Source organism: Xenopus tropicalis, chromosome 1 (assembly GCF_000004195.4).
Source record: "Xenopus tropicalis strain Nigerian chromosome 1, UCB_Xtro_10.0, whole genome shotgun sequence".
Lineage (NCBI taxonomy): Eukaryota > Metazoa > Chordata > Amphibia > Anura > Pipidae > Xenopus > Xenopus tropicalis.
The window spans coordinates 147,707,890-147,734,512 of NC_030677.2; the positions used below are offsets into that span (position 1 = coordinate 147,707,890).

A 26,623-nucleotide genomic window follows, 5' to 3' on the forward strand; every position below is an offset into this window, starting at 1 on the left:
CCCAAAATGTAATGTGGAACTCCTGAGGGCTCCAGTGCAGTGGAAAATAAGGCCAACATAAAAACCATTTAGAGTAAAATTTAAGTCTGTCTGCTTATTTACTGTATTAAATATACCTGGAACCTAGACGAGTGAACAGTTACTAAACTACAAATGGGGCCTTAAAAAAAAAAAAGTTCATCTACTGCTAAAACATATATGTGCTCATTTGCATTGTTGGCTGACCCATTACGACCATATATTTGTTTTTATTGTTTACTTTGCACTACTACGCTGGTCTAAAGTCACTGGCACACAGGATGTTTTGTCGCCCATGATAAGTCTGCATTACTACGGGTGACAAAACTTCCCTAGTTTTCTTTCCAACGATAGTAATATAAATCGCTGGTGGGAAAATATACATGTTCCTTCCTGTTTCCGAAGTTGCCTCGCGAGGAAACTTCCGGCTACTTCATGCAATGTGAAGGAAAGTAAAGGTGGCATCCCTGTACACATGGGCGTGCATTAGTAAGTTGCTTCTTTAAGGGATCTCTCCGCTTTATTAAAAAACTGCAGGTCTGGTTGTAGTAAATAGCTGGCCAAAGTTGAAGCATTCTTATGCTTATGCTTATCAGACTGTACACTTTGCACTTGCATGAAACTTAGGAAGTTCCTAAACTCTTTATCAGACTAGGCACATTTTAGGTATTTGTTAAGTGTAATGTCCATGCCTGAAGTATCTGGTAACTCCGCAATATTCTTGTTTCCAAAAACCTTTGTCTTGTGGCCAATCTGTACAGGTCTAACTCCTGCGCTTACAATCATCCGGGCAGTTGGTTTGGAAATTTAGTTGTGCCTTTCCCTTCATCCTCCTCCAAATAATTGTATGTGTATGGCCAGTCTTAATATAATTATGCGATTGTCAACAGATATTGTCTGCAAACTATCATATTTGCTAGATAGCAGTGTTTTTGTAAAGGATTTGTCTTTCTATGCACTGAAATATTGGTCTTACCAAATGTTTACCAACTGTTCCTCTTGTTGCAGTTTGTTGTAATTGTGTGTGGTGAGGCTGAATGTTTTAGTAGACTGTTAGGAGGTCCTGGTTTCATGAACTTATGAGAAGATCCAGTGGAATTTTGGGTATAAAAAATACTATGCTTGTTCCAAGGGTCAGCCTCAAGGGTCAGTTATTGCCCCCCAGTCTGTGTTACTGAAGCTGCATAAGCTATATTTTTAGGTGTCTAGTTAGCTACAAACCTGCAAATTTCTTGACCAGATGTCCCCTTTTTAGCACTCTTAAAGAAAAACAAGCAGTGACTGATAATTCTGATTGGAGCAAGTATAGGGTCATTGGCCACTCTAGATCTAAGTGAGGCAGAGCTTCTTTTTTGATCTGACTGATTCACCTACAGATAACCTGAAAATTGTCCATTTTGTCAGTACAGCATAACTATTAAAGTGATAATGACACGAAAAAATGACTTTTCAAATTATGAATCTACATAAAATTATCTATAGGTCATGTTAATCTTTTTTCACTATTAGGGCTGGTTTTGTATGTAATTGTTGCTTGAAGTTCCTAATCCTGACTGTTTTGCCAACCTGTCTGTCCCTTCTTAACCTGTCAGTTACAGCTTTCAATGCTAATGGGCTCCTGCTGCACAAATATGGCTGCCCCCTCATAGAAGAACATGGGAGATCAGATAAGGAATGGAAAAGCATCAGGAAAAACTTTTTTGGCAAAATGATAAAGCTCATGCAAAGACAATGTTATGATAGATGTAAAAAAGGTTTCATTTCTGCTGTCAGTATCTCTTTAAGTTGCAAGTGCTACTTTCTGAAAAGCCTGCTGAATTAGAGAATAAGTTACATTCACTTTATTGTTATTCTGCACCAACAGGTAAAATTGCTTCAACACTTTTTTTTCTTTTACTGATTTATTTATATAGGCCTTTTCATACTCAAAGATACAAATGGCCTAAGAAAACATAAGCAAGCTGACCAGGCTGTAGCAGTCTGCTTCCTATGTAGCTAGGCACACTTCGCTTAGCTGATCAGATCTTTTCTTCAGTATGAAACTCACACAGTTTATTGTACCTGTAAAATGTGGCCCTATTGCCACATCAAGCCATTATTTTCCCTCTTTGCAAAGCAACCAAATGTGAAATTCAGACAAATTCTACTGATTGACTAAACCTTCTTGAAAGCTAAGGATGATGTGGCCATGAATGTTTTTGGGCAGCGAATATCCTTTCTCAAAATTGCCTGACTGTGGGCCCCCAAATTTAGTGTTAGCTGTTTTTTTTCCAGATTTCATGTCCATATGGCGCTTTGCATGCCCAGCTTTACTCTTTGTGGCTAAGGGTTTTAATTCCAAGGAAGAGGCTCTGTTTCCATGAACTAATGCAGATGAAACAAATGATAAAATATTGTTTGTTACTTCTGTTGGGCTGTTGAACAGATTTTGAAACAGAAATGACTTTCAGCATTCTTGGCCTACTGTGTTGCATGCTGGTAAGTGTTTAACATTATATCAATAAAAACATTTTGTATCCAGCTGGCCTGTCAGAATAACCTTTCAAACACATTTATTGCTTAAACTGACTTTGCCAATGTGCTAACTTATTCAGTTTAAGGGAAATCTTCCTAAGTTTATTCAGCATGGCTCTACAGTATGGCAATGGGATCATTTTGTTGGTAGTAGGAGCCCATACAATGTTTTGTGGGCTACTTGTGGGATCACCTTCCAATAAGCAGAGTAACTAGTCTGCAGACTATGAAACCATATAGAACACAGACTGAATGTAAAGCTGAGAGATGCGTTTACTTGTGTCACTGCTGGAGAAAAAAGTATTTCCTCATTGTAACAAGGTCAAAAATATTTTTTTTTTATTGCTTTTACTCAATTCTTCCTGAACCTAGCAGCTGGTGCTTTCTGTAATCTGGCAGCATTTATTAAATAAACACACAACCCTACAATTATTGTGCACTCTCCCACATTAAACTGATGTTTCACCTCAACATGTGAACACACCAAGGTTTACTTTGCTGGGGCTCATTAAGATCAATAAACCAGCCAAGCACTCTGTTAATGATTCAATCTCCCTTTTAAGATTGCATCGATTGTAGTTAGCATGGTATTTTGAAGTGAAAGAATGGGGAGGAATAATGCATGAAACTGTGTATACTAATTGTTTTTGTAAACTAATCCCTTACTTTGCTTATTTCACCCTTGTATGGCAGTGGTAAATGGGAGTTATGCTTTGCGTGGCCTGTGCATTTGATAAATTAAACTGATATAAAATCTGCTCACTACACAAAGGGCAGACTTTTAAGTTATATGTATCATTTGGCCAGGCAATAGATCATATAGAGGTGCTACCGATCAGGGGGTGGTTGCTTCTGCAATGCCCACCATTATCTTATTGTAAACAACAAACAGGTCATCTGCAGACCAACTGTAACCTGATGGGACTGAGGGGCATTCTGCTGAGTCTCCTTAGAAGCCTGTGCATGCAGCATATTTTAGGGAATGAGGATAAAACTGGCAATGCTGCTAATCCATATGTAACAACTATACTTTCAGATATGGTTTGGGCACAGGTTGTTCAGTCCTGATTTATTACAGCCATTTGCTAACTTGTACTTAATGGGATGTCTGTGATATGCAGACAGGCTCATTCTATTATTGCCCTGAGATAGTTTTGACTGAATAATTTCTTTCTGGAATGTTCTGCTGTTTCCAGTACACTTGTCTGCACAGAAGGGTTTTAAAGAAGAAGAAAAAAAAAGCAGTGCTGGATATTAGTATTAACATTTATTTATAAAGCGCCAACATATTCCGCAGCGCTGTACAATAAGTGGGTTTCATACATTGGACATGCAGAGTAACATATAAAGCAATCAATAACCGATACAAGAGTTGAAGAGAGCCCTGCCCAAAAGATATGGTTGCACAGAATTAAAGTAAAAGAAATATTTTAATGTGTATTCAGACTCCAGCCTTTAGGGTAAGGTGCCATATCCACCAACAAGTGCCTGCATGTGCCTGCACCCTGGGGAGTCATTGCTTCTGGTTGCAGGCACAACTAGAAGGATTTTTAAGCATACAGACGGATTGTCAGGCTTATACGCAGGATGCCTATTCGCCTTGTGGGGCCTTACCCCTATATCTCATCTTAGCAGATAGCTGTTTGACCTCCAGTTAGCTTTAGTATATTAGAAACACAATTTTAAGCTTGTGATTCTGCATGTCTTACTGACCAATAATTTCCAGCATCATATTGATAAATTGAACCACAGCTACAAGCATCCCAGTGTCAGTCAATGGCTGTTGCTGGAATGCAAGAACTTATTGAGTAGCAGGGGGTGGAGAGCAACTGGTAGACTTCACTGCTTAGTAACATGGATTCTTTTCTAGTATTGATTCTGCCCATCCAGACACACAGCCATTCAGATGAATAGCGTACTGTGGGCTATAAATGTGTATGACCACCTTTCTATTATTGAGTTTCTTCAGGCTGTCCATCTGAATTAGTGGAACAGCAGGAAGTGAAGAGAACCCGCTGAGTTGCGCTTTAGTTCACTTACAAATGGAAAATGTCTGCCAGGACCGATAATCCTTTATCTACAAGAGTACTGATTAAATCCACCAGAATTATGGACTAATTGGCCCCCATTTTGGCCATGTATGCCTACCCAACCAGATCTATGTTCGTTAGGTTAGATCTCCTCGGAGAGGCAGTTCACAGGATTTCTTAGCCTGCCTATTAGAAATTGGGATGATAACCTTTCAGATATCAGTTGGGCAAGCCATCAGTATGCCTCCATACATGGGCTTAAAAGGCCCACGCATGGCCACCCTTAAAATAGCACCCATGTATTAAGTTGTAAGAAACTCACAACTGGGGAAAGGTCCATTTATTTGGCAGCTTCGAAATAGGCAATATAAAACTAATCCAACATTTTGCTCCAGACAATTTTCCAGCCATGAAAGAATTATTATGTTATCACCCTTTTTATTTTTTTTAAGGTTAGGCAACTTTTCTGTTTAAAACATATATTGAAAATTTATGAAGGGGATTCCTGTAGTCCTGGATATCTGAGCAGTGTTTTCTTCGAACATTTGTATCTACAACAGTATATTTCATTTGTGAACAGGATCGCAGATGGATCTGTCAGAGCTGCATATTAATCTGTCTCTCTTCCTGTGGGGACAACCTGAGAACAGTTAAGGAGGTGGGGTGAACTAAGGACATGAAAGAAAAATTAAGTTATGGTGTTGTATATACATTTACTATTAATAGTGGCCTTTGAATAATGGGCTTATTCGTAGGGTTATGTAAGTATAGGTCTCTGTCAGGATGGTATTCTCTATATACAGTAGCTAGAAGTGCTGGGCATCTTCTAATATTGCAGTCTGACAGTATATCCAGTCTGTACTGATCTATTTGTTCCATATGCAAACCTCACCTAAAAACAAGGGACCTGGTATAAAATGTTCCCCCTCCTACCTTCCCTTCTACTTTGCCACATAGACAGCTACTCAGTATGTGCTTTTCTTTCACTTTGCTGCGCCATTTTTTTCTTACATTCGCTCCTAAAATGTTAAGTTCTTTTGCATTGTATAGAAATCTCTTCAGTGTTATATTTTAAAACAATGTTTTAAAACATTGGTCCTAGTTGTTAGTTCTTTTTAAGATGTATTTTTGTTATGTGAACAATACATATTTCACTATTACAGGAATTATTTTCAGATACACATGCCAGCATTTTTTTATGGAATCCTGATGTATGGTCATGTAGAGATGGAGTTCTAACAGAAACTTTATGACTTAGTTGACAGCATGGATATGATGAAAATAACCTTGAAAGGATAATATGAACTTACAATGATGGATGACGTGTTGAAAGATTCATTCTGCCAGTGTGTGGTATATCAGTAAATGAGGAAGTTATGAGGAGCCATAGCTTCTTGTCACTTCCTGCTTTTCCAATCGTTTGGCTTTTGGTTTGAACTAACAATAATATGTAACAATAAAAAGGCGGCCATACCCTTTATGGCTCTTTGTAAGGTATTTGTTCGATTTCATGCCATACAGGATTGGTCCCAGTATGGTTGCCTTAAGGCTAATGCAACACCAGCTTTCTGATATGCCTGCACTAGGAGCTACTGCATCAGCCTGGGTGCAGGGTGCCTGCCTCCCAGCCAATGCAGTGGCTCTGGGTGCAGGCACACCAGAAACCAGTAAGTTAGCATAGGGGCCAAACCACCTGGTGTGGCACTGGACATAGACTGAGGGTTTGAGGGCTTTTGTTCCTTTGGCTTGATTTTTCGCCTGGTGCTCGATTGGGCATTTTTGGCCCCTGGGCTGCCTGAGACGTCTCCGCTGATGCCACGCCCTGTGTATTCATTCTTGTGTATACTCACGATGTACAGGAATTATGGCTATCTTTGTGATTTATGTTTGTATGAAGGAGATTTTTCAGTCAGGCATTTTTAGTTTTTCTCCTGTGCTTTCCAGCAATTTATACTTATCTCTTTTTGTATAACTTTTTTTTTTTTTTTTGTACTTGGCCTACATGACAGAGCAACAGCAACCAACTTAATTTTCAGTGTTAAAGCAACTCAAATTTTAGGAAGCTGGGTAGTCTTAAAGTAATATTACTTTTAGTATAAGCAGTTCTTTATCCTTACTGAATTTTCAAGTTCTATTCCTTTTAACTTTTACATTTTCCTATAGTTCAGATTTAGATTTGGGTCAGGAGACCTTGACAGCTGTGAAAAAAATAACAGATTTGTCTTATTGCAAGCATTGCTTTACAGTTCAGTGAGTCTGGGACGAAGGGATGGGTCGATAGTGGCGGAAAATGATTGTATTTGTCAGAGATTCTGCCGTCCGTGAAATTTGACATTGCAAACTAGAGTAGAGCTTCAAAGCATAAGACTTTTGAGCTGCACTGTAGGGTGGGATGCTGAGTTGAGCTGAAGCAGATAGGGCCAAGTTGCTTTAACTACTTTTTTAAAACAAAGTATATCTGCATTTGTTGCATGCTTTGCGTTTATAGAGGATAACAGCCGGTACCATTATATTTTGTTCCGGTTATTCCTGTATTAGGTGTTTGATTTTGCAGTAGGTATCCCATGGTGTCCATATTTATTTATGTGTATTATCTGCTAATAAAACTGTTAAATACAAAAGGTTTTGCACTATGTTGATCTACCCCATGAGTTGTGTTGGAATTTTGTAGCCACTGCTTAGCCAAGTTAATTTTCATTACCTTAATATATCTTTGTGGTTTCACAATGCATATGAAATTGTTAAAAAAAAGGTTTTAGTAAGACTTTTATTGGCCAGTTATCTAGGCTTGCAGAGCTTAATGTAGGCTTTACGCTAGACTCAATGAGAGGCCTTAGTTAGCCAGAGTCATTGTTGTCAAACAGGCCGGCCAGTTTGTGAGCCTGAAATATTGACTTTTCATTAATAATCTATTCTAGTTCCTAAAGATTATTTTATATTGGAACGCCTGTTTCCCCAACAATCCGCATGGTAACTGTATAGGTGTCCATACACAGACAAATAATGATTGCACTTGAATGTGTCTGCAGATAATTTGTGTGTATATGGGCTAATTATGAGTTCCATAGCTAGCGAATGGTTAGATTTTAATTGTGTTTGGTGGAAAAGTCTGTCTTCTTAAGATATCAGGCTATGGACAGTTATGTAGGCACAGGTCACCCAGCCCTTGGTGTAGAAAGCAGAACTATTAGGTTAACTTGGATGGCCAAATCAGACAAAGATCTGCTTTGTTCTCCGTGTGTGTCCGTCTTCCTGTATATGGCTGAATAAGGTGCTCATCAGCAGATAGACTGCTAGGTCACCCAGAGTGATACTGTCTGAAGGAGAATGGGTATCAGAATGAGTAGGCAGCCTGAGTTTAGCTACCCTATAGTAGCACTGCTGATTCCTGGAAGAGCCAGCAAGAGCCAGCAAAACTACATACAATTTTTAACAAACTAGATTTTTCTTTAAAAGGGGACCTGTCATCCAGGCATAAAAAGCTGTGTAATAAATGTCCTTTTAAAATTTGAAAACTTGAAACTTGAAACCCAAATTCAATTTTTTTTATCAACACATCCATACCCATTATAAAGGCATTAAATATGCCAACTGTCAATCATATATTACCTGCCCCGCCTCAATGCCTGAGACAATTACTTTCACTTTTCGTTCATCACTTACTTTCCCCCTCCCTCCTCAACATCTAATTGTGTAGCCAGTGAATTGACATTTGCATCAGGTCCCCATTTCAAACACATAAACAAGATTTTGGGGTGATACAAAGCTTGCCTTTAACAGTGGCCACAAAATGGTGCCTGCCTGCTTGCTGTGACTATGTAATTCTAAGACCAAAGGAAACAAGATTTATATTATTTATATAGTGTAAGTGAAGTTTATTTTGGTTGACAAACGCAGTGATAAAGAATTTGGAATTATTTCTTAGGGTGACAGGTCCCCTTTAATGAAAGAAACAGGTAAAAGATAAACATGCTATTGCAACGGTATAAATGTTTTGTAGAACTGTTATAGTATTTCTAGCTCAGTTGGAGTTAATACAACACCAGAATATGCTGAAGAATGTAACACCACTTGTGTGGAAGATACTTTCTGCTATATTTCTATATTTCTGGTCTGCCTGCTATTTATAAAGCTGCAAGAAAAAGGCGCCTCTTGTTTTGTGGCTTCTGTATCTTGCATTTTAACTGAAAACAAGCTACTCTGGTGATCTTCTATGCACAAGTTGATTTTAACTCACTTTTATTCCTGGGCTCAATTCCTTAGGTTCAATAAAAGATCATAAACCATGATGATGCACTGCGTGATTGGCAGCTAATGTACACCTCACTTTTTTAGCTGAGTTAGGAGCTGTTCAGCTCTGCATGATTAAGTAAAAACCTTATATCTTTAAAGTTTAATATTAATCTGAATCTTTAGACCCTAAAGGTGGCCATACACATTACAATAACAGTCTTTCCTGCGACTATTGGTTGCAGGAAAGATTGTTCATTCACTCCAGTAAATCGTCTGATATGCAGACGATTTAGTGGATTAGAATTCTACCCCTATCTGACTATTCAGCATTAACCTATTGCTGATGTTTGGGGGCCTTCAAAGGCGCAAAGGTCAAAATTTTTCCTCCTGGCTGATCGACAAGACGACCGATATCCAAGGCTTTTGCTGATATCAGTCTCCTGCCTACCCACCATACACGCAGCAAATGTCATACAAAATCTCATTTCATTCTGTAATATCGGAGCATGTATGGTCACATTAACGGTAGCTGAGGATATTAATATCCTTTTATCTCTAATGTACAGCAATACAAGCTTCATATGTAATTTACATAGGTGTGTGAGTTAGATATCTGAAGGCAGACTAAAAGGGTGTGACTCGGGTTCACTTTAACTTAATCCATGTACACTTCATTTTTAACCTGTTTATCAGCTAATGTTATCTGTGCGTGTTTGCGTACTGGGAGGGTTGTTCTCAGGAATGGCCAACTTTTGGACCTGGTAAAACAAATATCATTATCACACAGAAAAGCAAGAGGGTTTTTTCTCGCTCCTGTTTGCTCTGTAGAACTTGTTTTCATTTATGGAAGTAGCTTGTCAAAGCATAAGGGTTGGTCCCATAGGTGGGCAACTCAACACCTTCACTCACAAGAACTATGGGGGTAAAAAAGACAAGGTTGTTGTTTGTACAGCTTGTATGCTGTGTGCTATTTAGCAGTGTTAACTAAATAGGCCAATTACAAGCAGTTAAAGCAGAATATGCCTCTCCCAACGTGTTTAATGTAAATATTTCATATTTTGTAGCTCTAAAAAACTGCTCGCTGTAAATAGAAGGGAAGCCCTTTGGCAAAAATAGGGTGCAGATTTAAGAGCTGTGTTCTGCACAATTGCAATTTCACAATGGAGAATGAAGTGCAAACCTTACTGTCAACATTATTTTCTCTTTATGGAAGCAGGATGTCAATATGCGTGTAGCTGTAGGTTTGTTGTTCCGAGCCTGTCATACCGAATATACGCTTGTGACGGGGGGTGCAGCAGTAATCTGACATCGGGTAACCAGAGGTCACACTGTACAAATGTATGAATAAAAATTTTAACTAAAAAATAAATGAATAATAAAAAAATAACCATTCACTACAGGTATGGGACCCGTTATCCAGAATGCTTGGGACCTGAGGTTTTCTGGATATATGGGGTCTTTCCGTAATTCAGATCACCTACTTTAAGTCTGCTAAAAAAATGTATTTAAACAATTATTGAATTATATTTTAGTTGGGATCAAGTACAAGGCACTGTTTTATTATTAAAGAGAAAAAGGAAACCATTTTTAAAAAATGTGAACTATTTGATTAAAATGGAGTCTATGGGAGATGACCTTCTGTAATTCGGGTTTCCGGATAAGGGGTCCGATACCTGTAGTCTGATTGTTAAAATGGAAAGAACATTTTTACGCCCTCCCTTTTGTCTGTAGAAATGAGAAACCGCTGCATTCTTTATAGACCTGCAAAGATGTGGTCACAAACTGTGGTTATTATGACCTATATAGATCCCAAATTAGCATCAGCACCCACGGGTGTTTTTTTTTGTCTAGCTTAACACAAGATATTTGTTTTTTTTTGTTTTTTTAAAGCATCCGACAGCAGATTCAGCCACAGTGCCACAACAAAAATCCCCACGTTTCTTAAAAGAAGACTCCATATATAGAACACTGACCCTTAAAGGAGAAGGAAAGGCTAATAAAGTATTAATCTCAAGCTACAGGCATACCGTCAGTTCTCTCAATAGTGCCCTTAAAGGAGAAGGAAAGGCAAAGTCACTTAGAGGTTCGAAAATGTTAGGCACCCCCAAGTGACTTTAATCGCCTACTTTGTACCCCGGGCTGGTGCCCCTGTTAGGAGAAAACAGCATCAGCCTGGGGTAGCTGCAGCGCTTCCTCCTTCGTTTTCTGGCAAATGCCAGTGGTCAGCACATGCGCAGTAGAGTGAAAAGCCGACTTTTCTGTTAAAGTTCGGCTTTTTCACTCCACTGCGCATGCGCGCGTGAGCGAAGCAGGAAGCGCTGCAGTTACCCCGGGCTGGTGCTGTTCTCTCCTTTAAGTCTCCCCATATTTCGCCTGTTCAGATGATCAGAAGTCTCATAGGGAAAAAAACACTGAGCTCTGTAAACGAAATTCCCATAATGCTCCTGCACCAAGACTGCTTTACATGTGCAGTTAGTAAGACTAAGGGGAAGCTTCCTGCTGATTGGCTCAGGTCACACATTCCTAAGGGCAGTGGTAGACTGGGAGATTAGTCGCCCTGCGGAGCAGGGAGAGAGCTGCCCTGACTATGGCACAGGAATTAAAGGGATGGTTCACCTTTAAAGGAGAAGGAAAGTCTAAGTCACTTGTATGTATGTATGTATAACTTTATTTATAAAGCGCCACAAGGGTACGCAGCGCTGTACAATCTCACAGAAAACAAAATTACACACAGGGAGGACAAGTGATATAATAAATAAATACAAAAAAAAATATATATATATAAGTGCCATGTGGTATGAGACACAGTCGGAAGGAGGTCCCTGCCCCGTAGAGCTTTACAATCTAAGTAGAGCTTACAATCTAATCAAAACCCAAAATGTTAGGCACCCCCAAGTGACTTAGACTTTCCTTGTCCTTTAAGTTGACTTTTAGTATGTTATATAATCTAAGCAACTTTTCAATTGGTCTTCATAATTTATTTGTTATAGTTTTTAAATTATTTGCCTTCCTCTTCCAACTCTTTGCAGTTCTTAAATGGGGATCACTGACCCTGGCTGCCAAAAAACTATTGCTCTGTGAGGCTACAGTTTTGTTGTTGTTATTTTGTAACTTTCTTTTCTATTCAGTCCCTCTCCTATTTAAATACCAGTCTCTCATCCAAACCACTCCCTGGTTGCTAAGGTAACTTGGACCCTAGCAACCAAATAGCTGCTGAAACTCCAAACTGGAGAGCTCCTGAACTGAAAATGAAACTAAAAAACTACAGATAATAAAAAATGAAGAACAATTGCAAAAATTGTCTCAGAAAATCACTCTCTACATCATACCAATAGCTAACTCAAAGGTGAACAACCCCTTTAAAGAGACAAGGAAAGAGACAAGAAATCCTGTGTTTCTTTTGATAGAGGAGCAGCGTTTCTGTGAGTGCTTATGGTTGTGTTTACATATACCTTTCTGATAAAGCTTACTCAGTTTTTACCTTTCTTTCTCCTTTAATTTGAAATGGTGTGCTATACAGTTGGTAGTCAGCAGTTTATAATTGAGACTAAGGCACATGGGGAGATTAGTGGCCCTAGATAAATCTTCACTACCGGGGTGACTGATCTCCCTGAAAAGCCTTCCAACTGGCAAAAATGTGAATCACCAGTGGCATGGCATACGCGTCGCTTTGGTTTTCCAAAGTCACCCAAAGTTTCCTTGTGAGGCAACTTCCAAAGCAACGCGTATGCCATCCCACCAGTGATTCACATCTTTGCTGGTGAGAAGGCATTTCGGGGAATCAGCCACCCGCGGTAGCGAAGATTTATCGAGTGCCACTAACATCCCCATGTGCCACCAGCCTTATAAATATTATACATGGTAGAAGGAGATCGCCTGACCGCAGGTTTCAGGAACTGGCTTTGGTTTGTTCTGCTTCATTATACAGCTTATTCTATTTGCCACAGGAGGCACACCTTGGTATAAACAGCCATATCATGTTTTGACTGATAATTAAATTTGGCTCACTTGTCTGGTGAAACATATAATTTTCATGGACACAGTCACTTACTATAGTGCATTTCACTGTAACAGGAAAAACATTTTTATTTTTGAGGAAAAGGTTTACTTTTGGTTGCAACCTTTTATTGCCCTGGAGTAGAAAGCATAGAATATAACATTGGCAGCAGTGAGAGTTAGAAAGAATGAGGGATACGTGTATTATGTCCTGATAAGAATTTACCTTTTGTATTATTCCTGTTAATTAACTATATAACTACACTTAAGCAACATAGCAGCACCTACTCATGGCTTTAAAGGCAATTTGTAGAGAAAAAAAAGCATAGATCTCGCATAGATCTGTATAAGGGGTCTTCCATACCTTAAGTCTACCAAGAAATCATTTAAACATTAATTTAATCCAGTAATAATGATACATTATATCTTAGTTGGCATGCACAAGGGACACTTTTATTACAGCAAAAAAGGAAATCATTTTTGAAAATAAAAATTATTTGATTACAGTGAAGTCTATAGGAGATAGCTTTCTGTATAACGGGTTTCCAGATAATGGAACCTGTAGCCATAATTTCTCTTCATGTTCTCTTCACAGAATATGCTGTTTGAACAAATTTTCAGTCTATTTAAGGGAATTTAATAGAAAGATGAATGCTATTATAAACAGTTTTTCCTTTCCAAAGTTTTAAGTGTTCCGGCTTTGTGAAACATCTGTCTTTATCCATAATTTCTCCCATTTAGAAATTGCTGTCACTTTAAGCGTATGCTTTCAGTTGAAGACCTCTAATTTGTACCTTTTTACTGCCTTCCTCTGCTCTAGTACCGATTTAATTATATAGAGATCAGCTGGCACATCGGGCCCTTCCATTCATATGTAAATTTGATCTTAATGTATTTCTTTCATGGTCCAAAGACTAAATTGGCAAATCTGCTATTGACAGCTTGATTTAATAAAAGGTGTCCTCCCACCCAAGGATGTGCAAAAGCACCCCTCCTCCAGCACCTAATGGCTTTTCTGTATAGGGACATCCTTCACAATAACACATTCCCCTTTAACAGACTGATGTCTCTTTCTAATTACTGTATATACTCGAGTATAAGCCTAGTTTTTCAGCATCCAAAATGTGCTGAAAAAGTCACCTTCGGCTTATACTTGAGTCGGGTCCCTCCAAACTAGCACCCTCTGTCCTTTGTGTGCAAATTAGGCCACTCGCAACCAGACCCTCCATTGCCCTGGCCTGCTCCCAAATTCATCTTAATCTACTATTCTCACCTGTCCCATTCTGCACTAGACATTTCACTTTATATTCTATATAAACTATATATAGTTTTGAAGGATTTTAGCTTGGTTGCTGATTATGTACTCTTAAGGTATCATTGTTGATAAAACAATTGTTTTTGTTGACCCTCCACTTACAGAGCTAGCTGAATCGTCAGATATGGGGGTAGAAACAATTTCTACCTCCTTTTGTCGATTCAGCCCTGAAGGCAGATTTTTCTCCGGTGCCTTCAGTGGCGCCCAATGAAAATTTTTTAACCTGCTCGATCTGCAAGTCGACCGATATCAGCAGCCTTCTGCGATATCTGTTGCCTCACTGAGTTGCCATACATGCACCGAATATCGTACAAAATGAGGTTTCATACAATATTATCGGTGCGTGTATGGCCAGCTTTAGTGTGGTGATTTCCCTTTGTGATTGCAAGTTTCACTATAAGACTATAAGAGATTGCTGTAAAAAGTTTACTAATAAACCGTAATACTCCAGGCCTGAAACATAAACAAGAGGTAGCTGGGTACACAGAGCATGCAGTCTTTACATAAAACATTTGTCTTGCATGTTCAATTAGTGAAATTGTTGACAGCACTTTTTACTTACAGCATCAAAATGCCACAATAGCCCTTCATTGGCCCCAGTGAGAATTGCAGAAAGCGCAAGCTTGTCTGATGATTTTGGCCTGATTTATTGTATTTGTGAACTTAGCTTTTCTCTACACAAATATTGCCAGCTCAAAGCAAAAATATGAAATTTTCTTCTCAGCATGTTAACACTATAAAGGCTTGAAGGGTGTCTATTATGAGAACAAATGTTTTATTTATGGCTGTCAAGCTTGTATGGCATCAATAGCAAACATAGTAGGGCTAAAAAAAAGTTTGTTTCAGCTGTTGATGTTCTCACTGTGCTTAAGGCTGATGCCCCACGGAGCGAGTTAGTTGCCCGCTATAGATCTCTGCTATTGCACACGACTAACTGCTCTAAAAATTTCTGGTGTTCAGTAGCCGCTACTAAGTAGCTCTGTGTGTCTTCACCCTTGTGTTGGTACCAGACTGTAGAGTTTCTTCTGCTGGTTTGAAGAGGTCACCAAGCAAGCAAATCTCTGCCTGATCTGGCCAGTTATTAAAGCCAAATCGCTGGTTTAGCATGAGAGCCCAGTGAGCGTTTTCCTGGCACCTTAGTGTGCTAGTCCAAAACTGGTTAGAGAGACATAAAAAAACATCATAATTTCAAGCATCCTATTATTCCATCTGGAATATTCACAGAATACCTAGAACTTTCAATTCAGGCATGTAGATGTCTAACAAATCATATGCTTTGATTAAATTTAACTCAATGATCTTGTTACTGCCTAATATTCATGCTTTAATTCTGGTATGTACGTCAAGGAATACATTTCAGTCTGGACTTTTGGGTCCTTATTCTTAGCCCTTACCAAAGACTGGGTAGCTAGTAGTATTAGTCAGAATCACTAAACCCTGCTCTTCTGGGAGCTCTAAAAACTGTACTTGGAAACATCTGACTTTGGGTGTTTTATTTCTTTTTACTAAAAGGAATTTGTAACTGATTATTTCTTGTATTCTTGCATTGGTTGCCAAACATGGGCTGTTAATGCTATTTCTGGCAGTATATTTAGATGTATAAATTCCCATAGGTGCAAACACACACATTCATCTCTGTAAAACGGTTTGGTTGCTGGGCAACTGGAAGAATACGTAGGATAGCTCATGTGAGGATACCCTGCTAAGATGGAAATGCAAGAATACCAGTTTCTGAACTCTAGAAGTAAGGATTGAACTGACATGAACACATACACTGGTTTTATAGCAGTACAAGCAGAGTTTTTCTGGAGCAAAGTTGAATGGGGTGGTGCAACTCGAAAAACAATTGTATTGGAATTTGAAGGTGAATGCTTTTTTGCAGTGTTAGAATTTCCTGGCACTATAGTAGGGTGACTGGTATAACCACATTTATATATATATATATATATATATATATATATATATATATATAATTTAAAAGGGACTCATCTAAATGGTGAACAGAAGAGGTTTGGACTTTTCTGAGTACCTTCTAGTCTCAGACCAGTTATATGTTGTGTCCATAGATGTATATAGTATGGGCACACCATTCTTCCCATGCTCCTCTTAATAATGGAAAAAGCAAGTAATTAATCTTGTGTTTCCAGTTCATGAAGTAATTCCCCAACACTGGTTTGTAAATTTGAGACTAAGGCAATTCGCTACAAGTCAGTGGGGCTGTTTGATATAACGGAGAATACTTTGTTGCAGCATGCCATATGACATGTTATTACTGAAGAACAGTTAAATACTTCTACCTCATAGACTGACTTGGTGGACTTGATAACCTGGAGGTTCACTTATGTAGTAGGTTGGCATGAGGCATTTGAATGACAATATGGAGCCTCAATAGTCTTTAAAGCTATAAAGGCATTTTTCAAGACTTGAATTTGTATAGAAAAAAGCAATGAAACCAGTTAACAGGTGCACAAGCCAGTTTGAATTAGCAGCTCAGCTAAGTTTTACTGACTTTTTCGGACTGTGGTTGGGACAGATTTACATACATATAAAGCTTGATTAAACTGTAACTTAATTAAAAGGAAGTATTTACTTTGGTCTCTGTTTCACCCGTTCACTGACATCAGGAGATGCTTTTCAAAGTGCACATTATACAGACCAGATTTTTTTTTTCTTTTGCATTAAAAACCAATGTACTTTTGTAAATCAAAGATGTTCTGTCCTTTGATAATTGGTTGGTAACGCCATGCAGGCATCTTGGCAATTTTGCTACAGTTGGTCATTGTCCATAGCACCTTTGGGCTAGGACTACTCAAAAACCAGGTTGCCTGTTAGAGCTTGCTCTGGTCAATATCAGAACTGGACATAGGGCTTTGCCATTTACCAAATAACCACCCACCTTCCAAATAATACAGTTTGACAGTGCCAGCGTCTGGTTAGTGACAGCTGAACAGCTGGTTTAGACTGTCCATATGTTTATACTTTTAAGTGTGTTCTAAGTGTACTGTTCTGCAGTTTGCAAACACAGTTATAATGAGTTACTGTTGGAGAAGCTAAAGTCGGCAGCTGTTCGTCCCTCTGATTTCATGTACTGATTACATCTGAAAGCTTGGAAACATTTCAGCTTGGAACTGGGCTTACAAGGTACAGAGTGTCAGTTATTCAGAATGCACTAAATAAAATTAATTCATTATACCGGTGATACTTCCATTAATATATTTTACTATAATTCTCAAATTGTATAGCCACAACTATATGGCTACTAAAATGTATTTATTCTAATTACTGCTGAAAATATCAGGTGGGGGGGGGGGGGGTCAGTTTATTGTTTAAGGGAGAACTCCAACAAAATACTCAAAATATAACATTTAGATTATATATTATAATATATATTACTTACAGTTTTAAATTTTTTTACAATTTACGTGTAAATGTAAAGGTTATTGAAAGTTGCATCTTTTTCTTACCTTAGTCTTAGTTACTATGTGAGGAAAATGGAAATTGATCAGGCTGGATGGTCAGACACACTCACCAAGGGCCACATAAAACAGTCAGGTGGGCTGGATTTGGCCCCCGGGCCTTGTGTTTGATATATATGCCATAGACAGTCACTTTGTTGGGCTGGGGGGGGGGGGGGGGGGGGCTGTTTGGGCTCCTGTCTTATTAAAATGCTGGGGTCTATTTTTAATCCCAGTCTGGACCTGTATAGTAGTAAAGGATGCCAGAAACTGCTTCAAATAGTATTTATGTTTAAAAATAACATTAAAATAGGGGTTTAAATTATTGTATATTGGATATATATATAAGTGGCTTAGAATTACATTATGATTGTAAAGAGCATTAAGAGCAGATTGTTCTTGGAAAGAAAGATGAGGGAAAAGCTGCTACATTAATGGCAGGTATCACAGATACACAAAGGGGCATATTTATTATGCTGTGTAAAATGAATTCACTGAAAAAATGGGTAAAAAGCTGTGTAAAATGAACGGAGAACATCACCTTCCGAAAAACGCATTAAAAAAATTACGCCGATTTTACACTGTTTTTTATACAGCGAAGCCTGCCGCCAATGTGTGGTGAATTTTCTCGCCGTTTTTTACACAGTATAATAAATATGCCCTAAAGTGTGCAGAGCTTGAAGTGTCATTTAGCCAAAGCTTGTGACCATTGGGTATGTTGGTGAAATTTATATTTGCTTCAGTAGCAGCAATAAAACATGGCTGGAGGGATGCCATTGGACAACAGGAAGAACGAAACATTCCTTACAGAGTATGTTTTCTCTTTAAGACTGTGGCTATAAATATATAACAAATCCCAAATTGTATGTCGCATTCAGAGGAAGTATTTGGTACAGGCTCAGTTACATGGCAGCTATTTGCTGTATTTCTATACTGCATGAGGGATTCAGCACAATAACCTTTTATTCTTCGTTTTTCTGATTTGATATACTTCTGTACATTTAAAACTGCCTATTATTTCCCTGCACCTAACATAATGTGACACAGCAGGAGCTTTCAAATTGCGCTACCCACATGCCTGCCACGTACAAAACCTTTTATTGTCAAGCATGACTCATTATACATATTTAAAGTGTTTTTATATTCATTGATCAGCGGGGAAAAATGTAATTATTGCCATTAAGGCTGATTTACTTATATTAAAGTTGTGATTTACCTTCCATAGGCAATATATTTCCTGGCATACTTGTTTGCATCCTTTAAAATAACATCAGCCGTCATGATTTATTGCTGATATTCTAGCTATCTTTAGAATGGTGCATCTGAAACCCATTGTTTCTACTGCTGCCAGGGGGGTAAATTCAGTGGGCAGTTACACTAATTCCACATGGGGAAGAGAATCCGCCGCTCTGCAGGCACCTGCTTAGTTTTGTGTCTGTACTGGGAGCCACTGCACTGGCCCAGATGCAGACACACAGATCACATTGCAGCACCCAAAGGTTTGTGATGGCACAAAAACCATTACATCTCATTTTAGTTTGCTAAAATGCATTAACTTTGAACAGCTTTCAGGATATAAATGATTTTTTATTTATGTTGCTGTTATATGTCCTGTCAAGTTTACCTCAAAGCTTCCTTTTTTCCCCCTCTCTGTGATCCAGCCAGGCATCCCTGGCATGGTTGTTTTGTACTCTGAAGTGCTCCAGCTCAGTACAAAATGTATCTTAGAGCTCTACATTGCTCTCTCCCCAAGCATAAAGCTCAGGCCTTTCAGAATGGTGGAAATAGGCATGGTGAGATACCTCAGGACAGAACACGATTCCCCAGGGCTGTTATGCAGTGTGTTTGTGTTGCCAAGTAACACAATGACGTAGAGCCTGGAGGTGTGATCCTTCTATATGTGTCGCTGCAACACAACACAGCCTCATATTTCAAGCCCAGTGCTGTTTAAGGCATTTCCTTTCTTCAGCAAGCCTGTTTCTTGTAGAAAAACAAATGACAGTGTAATATCTACATGGAATCCCTTATCTGGAAACCCGTTGTTCAGAAACTTCAGATTTGAAGGAAGGCTCACAAATAAAACCTTATGCATTGCTGCATATTATTCCTGCTCATTAAAGATGGACATACACATTAAGATTTTTCTCTCCCTGACAATCCATTTCAGTGCAATCCGAAAAACCTTTTAAATTACTGTAAATTAGTGGGCACTGAACGATTGCAAATCTAGCCATTTTTGGGGCAGGTTTGAAAATTTTCATTGTTAGCAATGAAATTTGCCCATTGTTCAGTTGTTTCCAGGACCAAGCAGGTAGTTTTCCTAGCTTCAACTAGACTAGTGCTGTCCAACTTCTGCGGTGCCGAGGGCCTGAATTTCTCTTGCATACATGGTGGAGGGCCGCTAATGGAAGCCAGTTTTGACCACTCCCCCCTTTAATCACAATGGTGGTAGTGCAGCAAAAACCCAAATGCTTGGTCCTCACTGCAGAGATATCAACTATCATTCATATGTGAAAGAATTATATTATGCCATATTAAGACATACCCTTAAATCTATATGCCTCCTCCTCCCCTTTGGATAGTAGAGCAACCCCCAGCATATAATTACAAACGTTAGGGACCATATAATGGCTATTTCCAAATGCTAACAAACTTCCAGAACAGTTAATCTCAGTTCTGATACCATTTAAAGCTTACACAAAGTTAAGCAGCCAGAGAGGTGGGGGGCCACACAGAGGGGGATCGCGGGCCGCCAGTTGGACAGCACTGAACTAGACGATATCACTTGAAATGGTCTTTTTTTGTTGATATAAAAATCATACTGTTAAACAATTGTTTCAGGATAAACTTGGTCCTATGAAAACGAAAAGATCTTAATGCGTATGTCCAGTTTGACTGTTGCAGAGACAAGGTTACAAAAAGATAATCTTTGAATAGGTTTTCTGAAGTACAAGTCTCTCCCCAGTGAGCTATTCCTTTTCCAACTAACAATGACATGGTAGACATTTCTAGGTGTCTATTTCCTTTCTTTTATTTAATTAAAATGGTTGTCTAGGATCCCATGAATCTAATGCGATAGCACATATAGGTCCATCCATTGTAGTTGCTAGAATCTGGTTAGTTAAAGACATTTTGTTCAGAATGTGACTTCGTTCAGAATATCTGAATAGGATTTACTTACAGAACAACAAATGTTCTCTTGCTGGATTGCAAGACATTTTGATGAAAGAGCAAACAAGGGTCTGTTCAGATAATAGATAACGGGTTACAGAAGCATATATAAATAAATGGTTTGAAATTTTTTATTATAGGCTTCTCTACGAGGAAACTTACTTTGTTCCATGGAGATTAAATGGACAGGTCAGGTAGGATGAAATCCTGATTAGGGGGACCTGAGCTGGTTGAATCAAGGCTAGTGGGGGCTAGGAAAGAATCTTTATATAATGATTAAGGAAGAACCTTTGGTGTAAGAAAACCCAAAGCAAGGGGAGAAAATATCAGCAGTATACCAGTATTCACAAAGCTAAACTTGTTTTGGTGGAAATGCAAAAAGGTGGGATGAAAAGTAGAACAAACTCCCTTAAAATATGGTGCTGGAGTAAGAGAAGGCAGAAGGACAGGATAGAGGATTGTAATAAAAGGCAGGACAAGCTTTGAGGTGCTAGGGTAGGTTCTGAAAAAGGGGAGTGCAGTAAATAAGGAAAACGACAGGTGCTGCCAAAAGTGAAGGCAGAATGCAAGCACTGGGGGAGACAGTGGTGTAAGAACAGGCAGTCTAACAGTGGTGTAACTAGGCCCTACAGCAAATTCAATTTAGGGCTCGAAGTATTGATAAGATGACATTTTTTCTACAATGTTAAATTGAAACAGCTCATTTTTTTAGGACATCACTGGGCCCCCGTGCAACCACATGGTCTACTTTCTCTGTAGTTACACCCCTGCAGACTAATGGAGGAAGTAGAAAGAAGTGGAGAAGTAAGGGGTAATTGAGAGTTGATAGGATGAATGAAAGCAGCATAGAAGGGTTGGTGTGAAGTGCACATTGGTAATGTTTTCATGAACAATCCACATTTGTCCCAAACATGGCCGCTTCATGGGCACAAGGGCATCTTCGAATCTGCTAACTCTGGCTTTCTTTGTCAAGTCCACTCCACTCTTTGTTTGAAGTATCTCAAGTATTTCTTATATAGAGCAACTGGAGTTTGAGCTGTAGCTTTCTCTTAAGAAGAAAACATATTTTTTAGTAGTTTAGGTAGCATTGAGATAATTATACTTGCATCTCTGAAGGTAATTGGATATATTTGCTTTGGGCAGATGTTGGTATGTGATTACAAGTCAGTGGCGCTGCAGATATTTTGATAGTTTTTACTGCAGGACATTCGCATATCACTTAATTTGTTTCTGTCGTGTAGAAACAGATCTAGGGGTACCCTGTGGTGTGTATTTGGGTATCCTTATAATGCATTGCTGCCGGCTTGGCTATCATATCGAGAGCTTGTTTCAGGCTGTTGGAGATCTGCAGTTAGAACAAAGTTACACAAGAGAACGTTGAAATCTAGGTCAGTCTAGAGGCAGATACATATTATATACACAAGAATGAACATGCTTATGTTTTAAGGTATCCATTAACTCTTTTCTTCCTTAATAGCCTGCAACATGTATTTTACAGCAGAAATGAATCCTATAGGGGTGTGACTAGAACAGAGAACCATCCTCCTGAAATGCATAGGACAGTCTTCAGTAATAACTTGGCAACTGCTGATTTCTCCCTGCCTGGTCTTGAAAATCTGGAATCTAATATCACCTCAGCAGTGCTCATAACAATGCCCATAGAGACTCACAATTTATAAAAGAGCTCTCTGAGAGGCAGGAGTGGTGGTTGTGCTTTCAGTTTGATGGCCTCCATGGCATCACTGCACAATAATTGCACCTTTGGCTTACTGATAAAACATGAAATGCATATTATTTGGTTCTATAGCATCTGCAAAGGTTCCCCAATCATTTAGGGAAGGTTATTTATTATTTTTTTTTTTTGCTATTGATACATAAAGTAGTATGTTGTCAGGTACCTTATAGTGCAGTTTACCAAATGTTGATGCTGCCCCCTGATGCCGCAAAACATGGACTACGGTAGTAGCTTGAGGGCACCTTAGGGGGGTGTTAGTTGTTTGATGTCCTGGATACTCTTTGCCCTGTAGTGAAGGTTAAAGTTTTGTAGCTTGTTTATGAGATGGTGTCTGGCTTAAATATACAATAGGTGGGGGGAAGGAGGTCTTTCAAGGTTTCTTTTCAAGGTTGGAGGGACACTTTATAGTCATAGATAATGCTCTGCTTATAACACATAGCCAAAATCCCCAGCAATTTTTAGTGGTGCAGAGATAACAAAATATCATGTGCAACCTTTCCATAACGGTATAGAGAGACTGGTACCTAAATGTATCCTTAATTCTCTGTAAAAGTTGCTGAAAATGTTTGGTGGTGCTGCCTTATGGCTTTTGCTACTCTGTGCCCACAGCAATGAAACAAAAGACCCCTGCTAGTAAAAACAATAGTCCGTCTTTGATGTTTGCCTAGTTGGTAGCACACAAATGTTAGTGTGGCACTTTGTATAGCAGGTGCCTAGCTGGCTGGTCCACAACTGGTTCACTTAAATGCTGTGCTTTTTCTGACCTTTTCAGCACTTGCTCCCCACTAGTCATGCTTTATTAAATATTGCTACTTATTTTATGTATGTTAGTCCATTTAAAAATGATGTTCCAAATGAATTGTCCCATTAAATGGGTGCATTATTCAAATATGTGTAAGTATGCATCATTTGAAATCTTTTGTTCTGTGAAACAGACTGTTTTCTAACAAGCTTAAAACAGTGCTGTTTATACGCCTATATTCTGTATATTAGCTGCTAACCATTTGCCCATTTCTTTTCCAGGACCAGCTAAAACAGTGTGTCACTAGATCCTCTACAGCCAACAAGGACACAGATTCGCTTGTACAGGAGTCTGACAAGCATTATGGGACATGGAGTGAGGAACATCAGCAGAGTGAAGATGGGTATGGCATTTATATTTGTTACTGCATACGCACCAATATTATCGTATGAAACCTAGTTTTGTATGATATTTGGTGAATCTATGGCGGATCGTTGAGACGACCGATATAGCAAAAGCTGCAGATATTGCCCGTCTCTTTGATCGTGTGGGAGGAAAGATTTTTATGGGGCGCTGTTGAAGGTGATCAAGCAAAATCTGCATTTAGGGCTTAATGTTCAGGTGGATATCTGGCGATTCGGCTCTGAACATCAGTGGAAGGAACAAATGATCATTGGTCGCAGGAAAGATCGTAATTATAAGGTGTATGGCCATCTTTAACCTATTTGGTTTACACCCTTCCAAATATACACATTTGTTCCATTAAGCTTTCCCCCTAAAAAATAAATTCCTGTTCCTGATCCTTTTTTAACAGGGACTAGAAATATTGATGCACATGAGCCTAGTAGAGCACAGTGGAAGTACATTCTATTATTGTCCCAAGGTATCGGCAAACTATTGACGACTTCAAACTATTTATCTCATGTTTTATTATTATAATAGGGATAAAGGACATAAAAAAAGCATGGTCTGTATTTTCAGCCTTTCCAACAAGTGTTTCAGCAAGGCTGACAGCTGAAGCCTCTGCTTAAGCATGATAAGTTATACACCCATTTTATCTGTTCAAGCCCTTACATAAGCAATTCAAATAGGTCTACTGTCAATGTGTTATGGTTTCTGAATACACCTTTAGCAATCGGTTTTAAACTGGATAACTTCTGGTTTTCTATCTTCTACAGTAGCCAAAAAACAAGCTACCACAATGTCCTGAAAGGGCTGGAAATCACCTGATAAGTGAACTTATCAGCACGTTTCAGGTGATATAAACCTGGAAAAACATTGTGATGCCTTAGGGCTCTGGCACAGGGGGAGATTAGTTGCCCGCGACAAATCTCCCTGTTGGTCGGGCGACTGATTTCGGGGAGATTAGTCGCCCGCCAACAGGGAGATTTGTTGCGGGCGACTAATGTCCCCGTGTGCCAGAGCCCTTAGGGCTGTGGCACACGTGGAGTTTAGTTGAGATTAGTTTCCTCTCAAGGCAACTTCTGCGATTTCGGGGAAATCGCAGCGCCGCGTATGCCATCCCACCAGCGAAAATGTAAGTCGTCGGTGGGATGGCACACCCTGCGCAGGCGATTTGCCGAAATCGCCTGCGCAGCGTGTGCCATCTCACCGGCGATTTACATTCTCGCCAGTGGGATGGCATTTCGGGGAGATTAGTCGCCCGCGACAAGGGAGATTTGTCGCGGGCGACTAATCTTCCCGTGTGCCAGAGCCCTTAAAGGACAAGTCAACCCAGAATATCATTTTTTTGCCTAATGAAAGAAAACAAAATGCTAAGCAACTTTGTGATATAAATTCATCACAGATTTATAATGGTTTTTGAGTTATTTGTATATATAACTGCTATTAAAAGCAGTGTTTGCCTGTCCTTTTCTATACTCTGCCCTGGTGGCTCCTACTCCGACAATGTAACACAAGACAACAGATTGACAAACCTGTCTTGCTGACCGTTGCAACATTGTTTAAAAAGAAACAACCAGGAGTTCAGCAAATGCTGCTTTCAATAGAAATTACATGTACAAATAACTTTTAAATTACTAAAATTTTTTAATAAATTCGTATTGGAAAATTGCTTAGAATTATGTTTTCTTTCATTAGGCAAAAACGTATTTTTGGGGTTGACATGTCCTTTAAGTTAAGAAGGTTGCCAAACGAGCAGATATTTCCCCATATATGCCTTTCTAAGGTGGGCAATATCTGGCTAATTTGATTGTTGGCCCTAGGGCCCTAGGGCCAAGCAACTACAACAACAGGTATAGGAGCCATTGGAGCAAGGACTGCATCAATGAGCCAATGTGGTCCCCCATCTGATGGCAAAATCTAACCTGCCTTATTGACACCTAGTCAGTTTTCAGCCAGAGGGGCCCATTGGGGGGTCCCCATACAGGGGCAGATAAACTGCCGAATTGGTCTTGAACTAGCAGCTTAACTCTGCATGTGTATGGCCACCTTAAGGCTGAATATACCAGGTCAGGTATCAAGAATACCTGCCTTTGTATGTGGTCTGCAGTTGAGATTTTAATCTTTATTTCAAAGAGATTGATCCTCATATCCAGCTGGAAACCCGATGGTCAGGGCTTATTGCTAGAGTGTGACCAGAGTTATGTGTCACATGCTTTTTTTTTTTTGATTCTCATGGAACTATGTTTCACTGGAATGTAAAGGGTTAGTGTAATCCTTCTCCGGGACTTGTTTCACTGCTGCTTGTCTCCCAAAAAATATTGGCTACAAAATGTGGAAGGTTACATTGGACAGCATCCGTGTTTTGGGGTTTATGTTATGTGAGCGCCATTTCTATTTTGCTGATTCCCATTGATATCAGTGAGAAGCAATCCAAAACCGTTCCCTGCTGTTTGTCGTTATATCTAGGGAAATGTGAGTAGGGCACATTGTAAAGCACTTGTCTATGTGCATGCTCTTTGTGGCTGATCACTGAGATCCATAATGTAGCCGCAGATGGCATAAACATACACCACAGAACAGCTCAGTATTTTATTCATGCTGCGCGTAAACAGCCATTTTTATAGGGGGACTTTGGGTAAAAAGGCTTTCTGCCTAGGGACGGTTTCTGCATGTCTGTGGAGTTAAAATGGGTCCTGCACCCCCCAAAACCTAGCTGAGAAATAACACAGGGCAGTTGTCAAGGACAGAGACGCTCCTTACTTGGGTAATAGAGGGTTCTTTTCACTACTTGTCACAAACACACTGACATTCACATAAAGGCAGCTTATTACAAAAATGAAAAGTAAGATATTTAGAAGAGTAGAAAGATCATTTTTTTCAGTACCTTTAGGCATATAATGTAAATGTAGTCTCAAAATAGAGAATTCCACTTCTACAGTGTATCTGTATCTATGCATGGTTATGTCCAACCCCCCTTCCTCACTAGGCAGCCCATCCCCCCCCAGATCA

At 39.2% G+C, this 26,623-nt stretch overlaps 1 protein-coding gene across 1 annotated transcript in view; it reads left to right on the plus strand.

Annotated features, from left to right (window-relative positions):
- The window catches only part of kiaa1671 (uncharacterized protein KIAA1671 homolog), a 107,417-nt gene that overhangs the window by 59,733 nt on the left and 21,061 nt on the right, over positions 1-26,623 (plus strand). Inside the window, exon 6 of the mRNA XM_002932085.5 lies at positions 23,491-23,612. Coding sequence (XP_002932131.2) covers positions 23,491-23,612 — 122 coding nt within the window. The remainder of the gene's footprint in view (positions 1-23,490; positions 23,613-26,623) is intronic.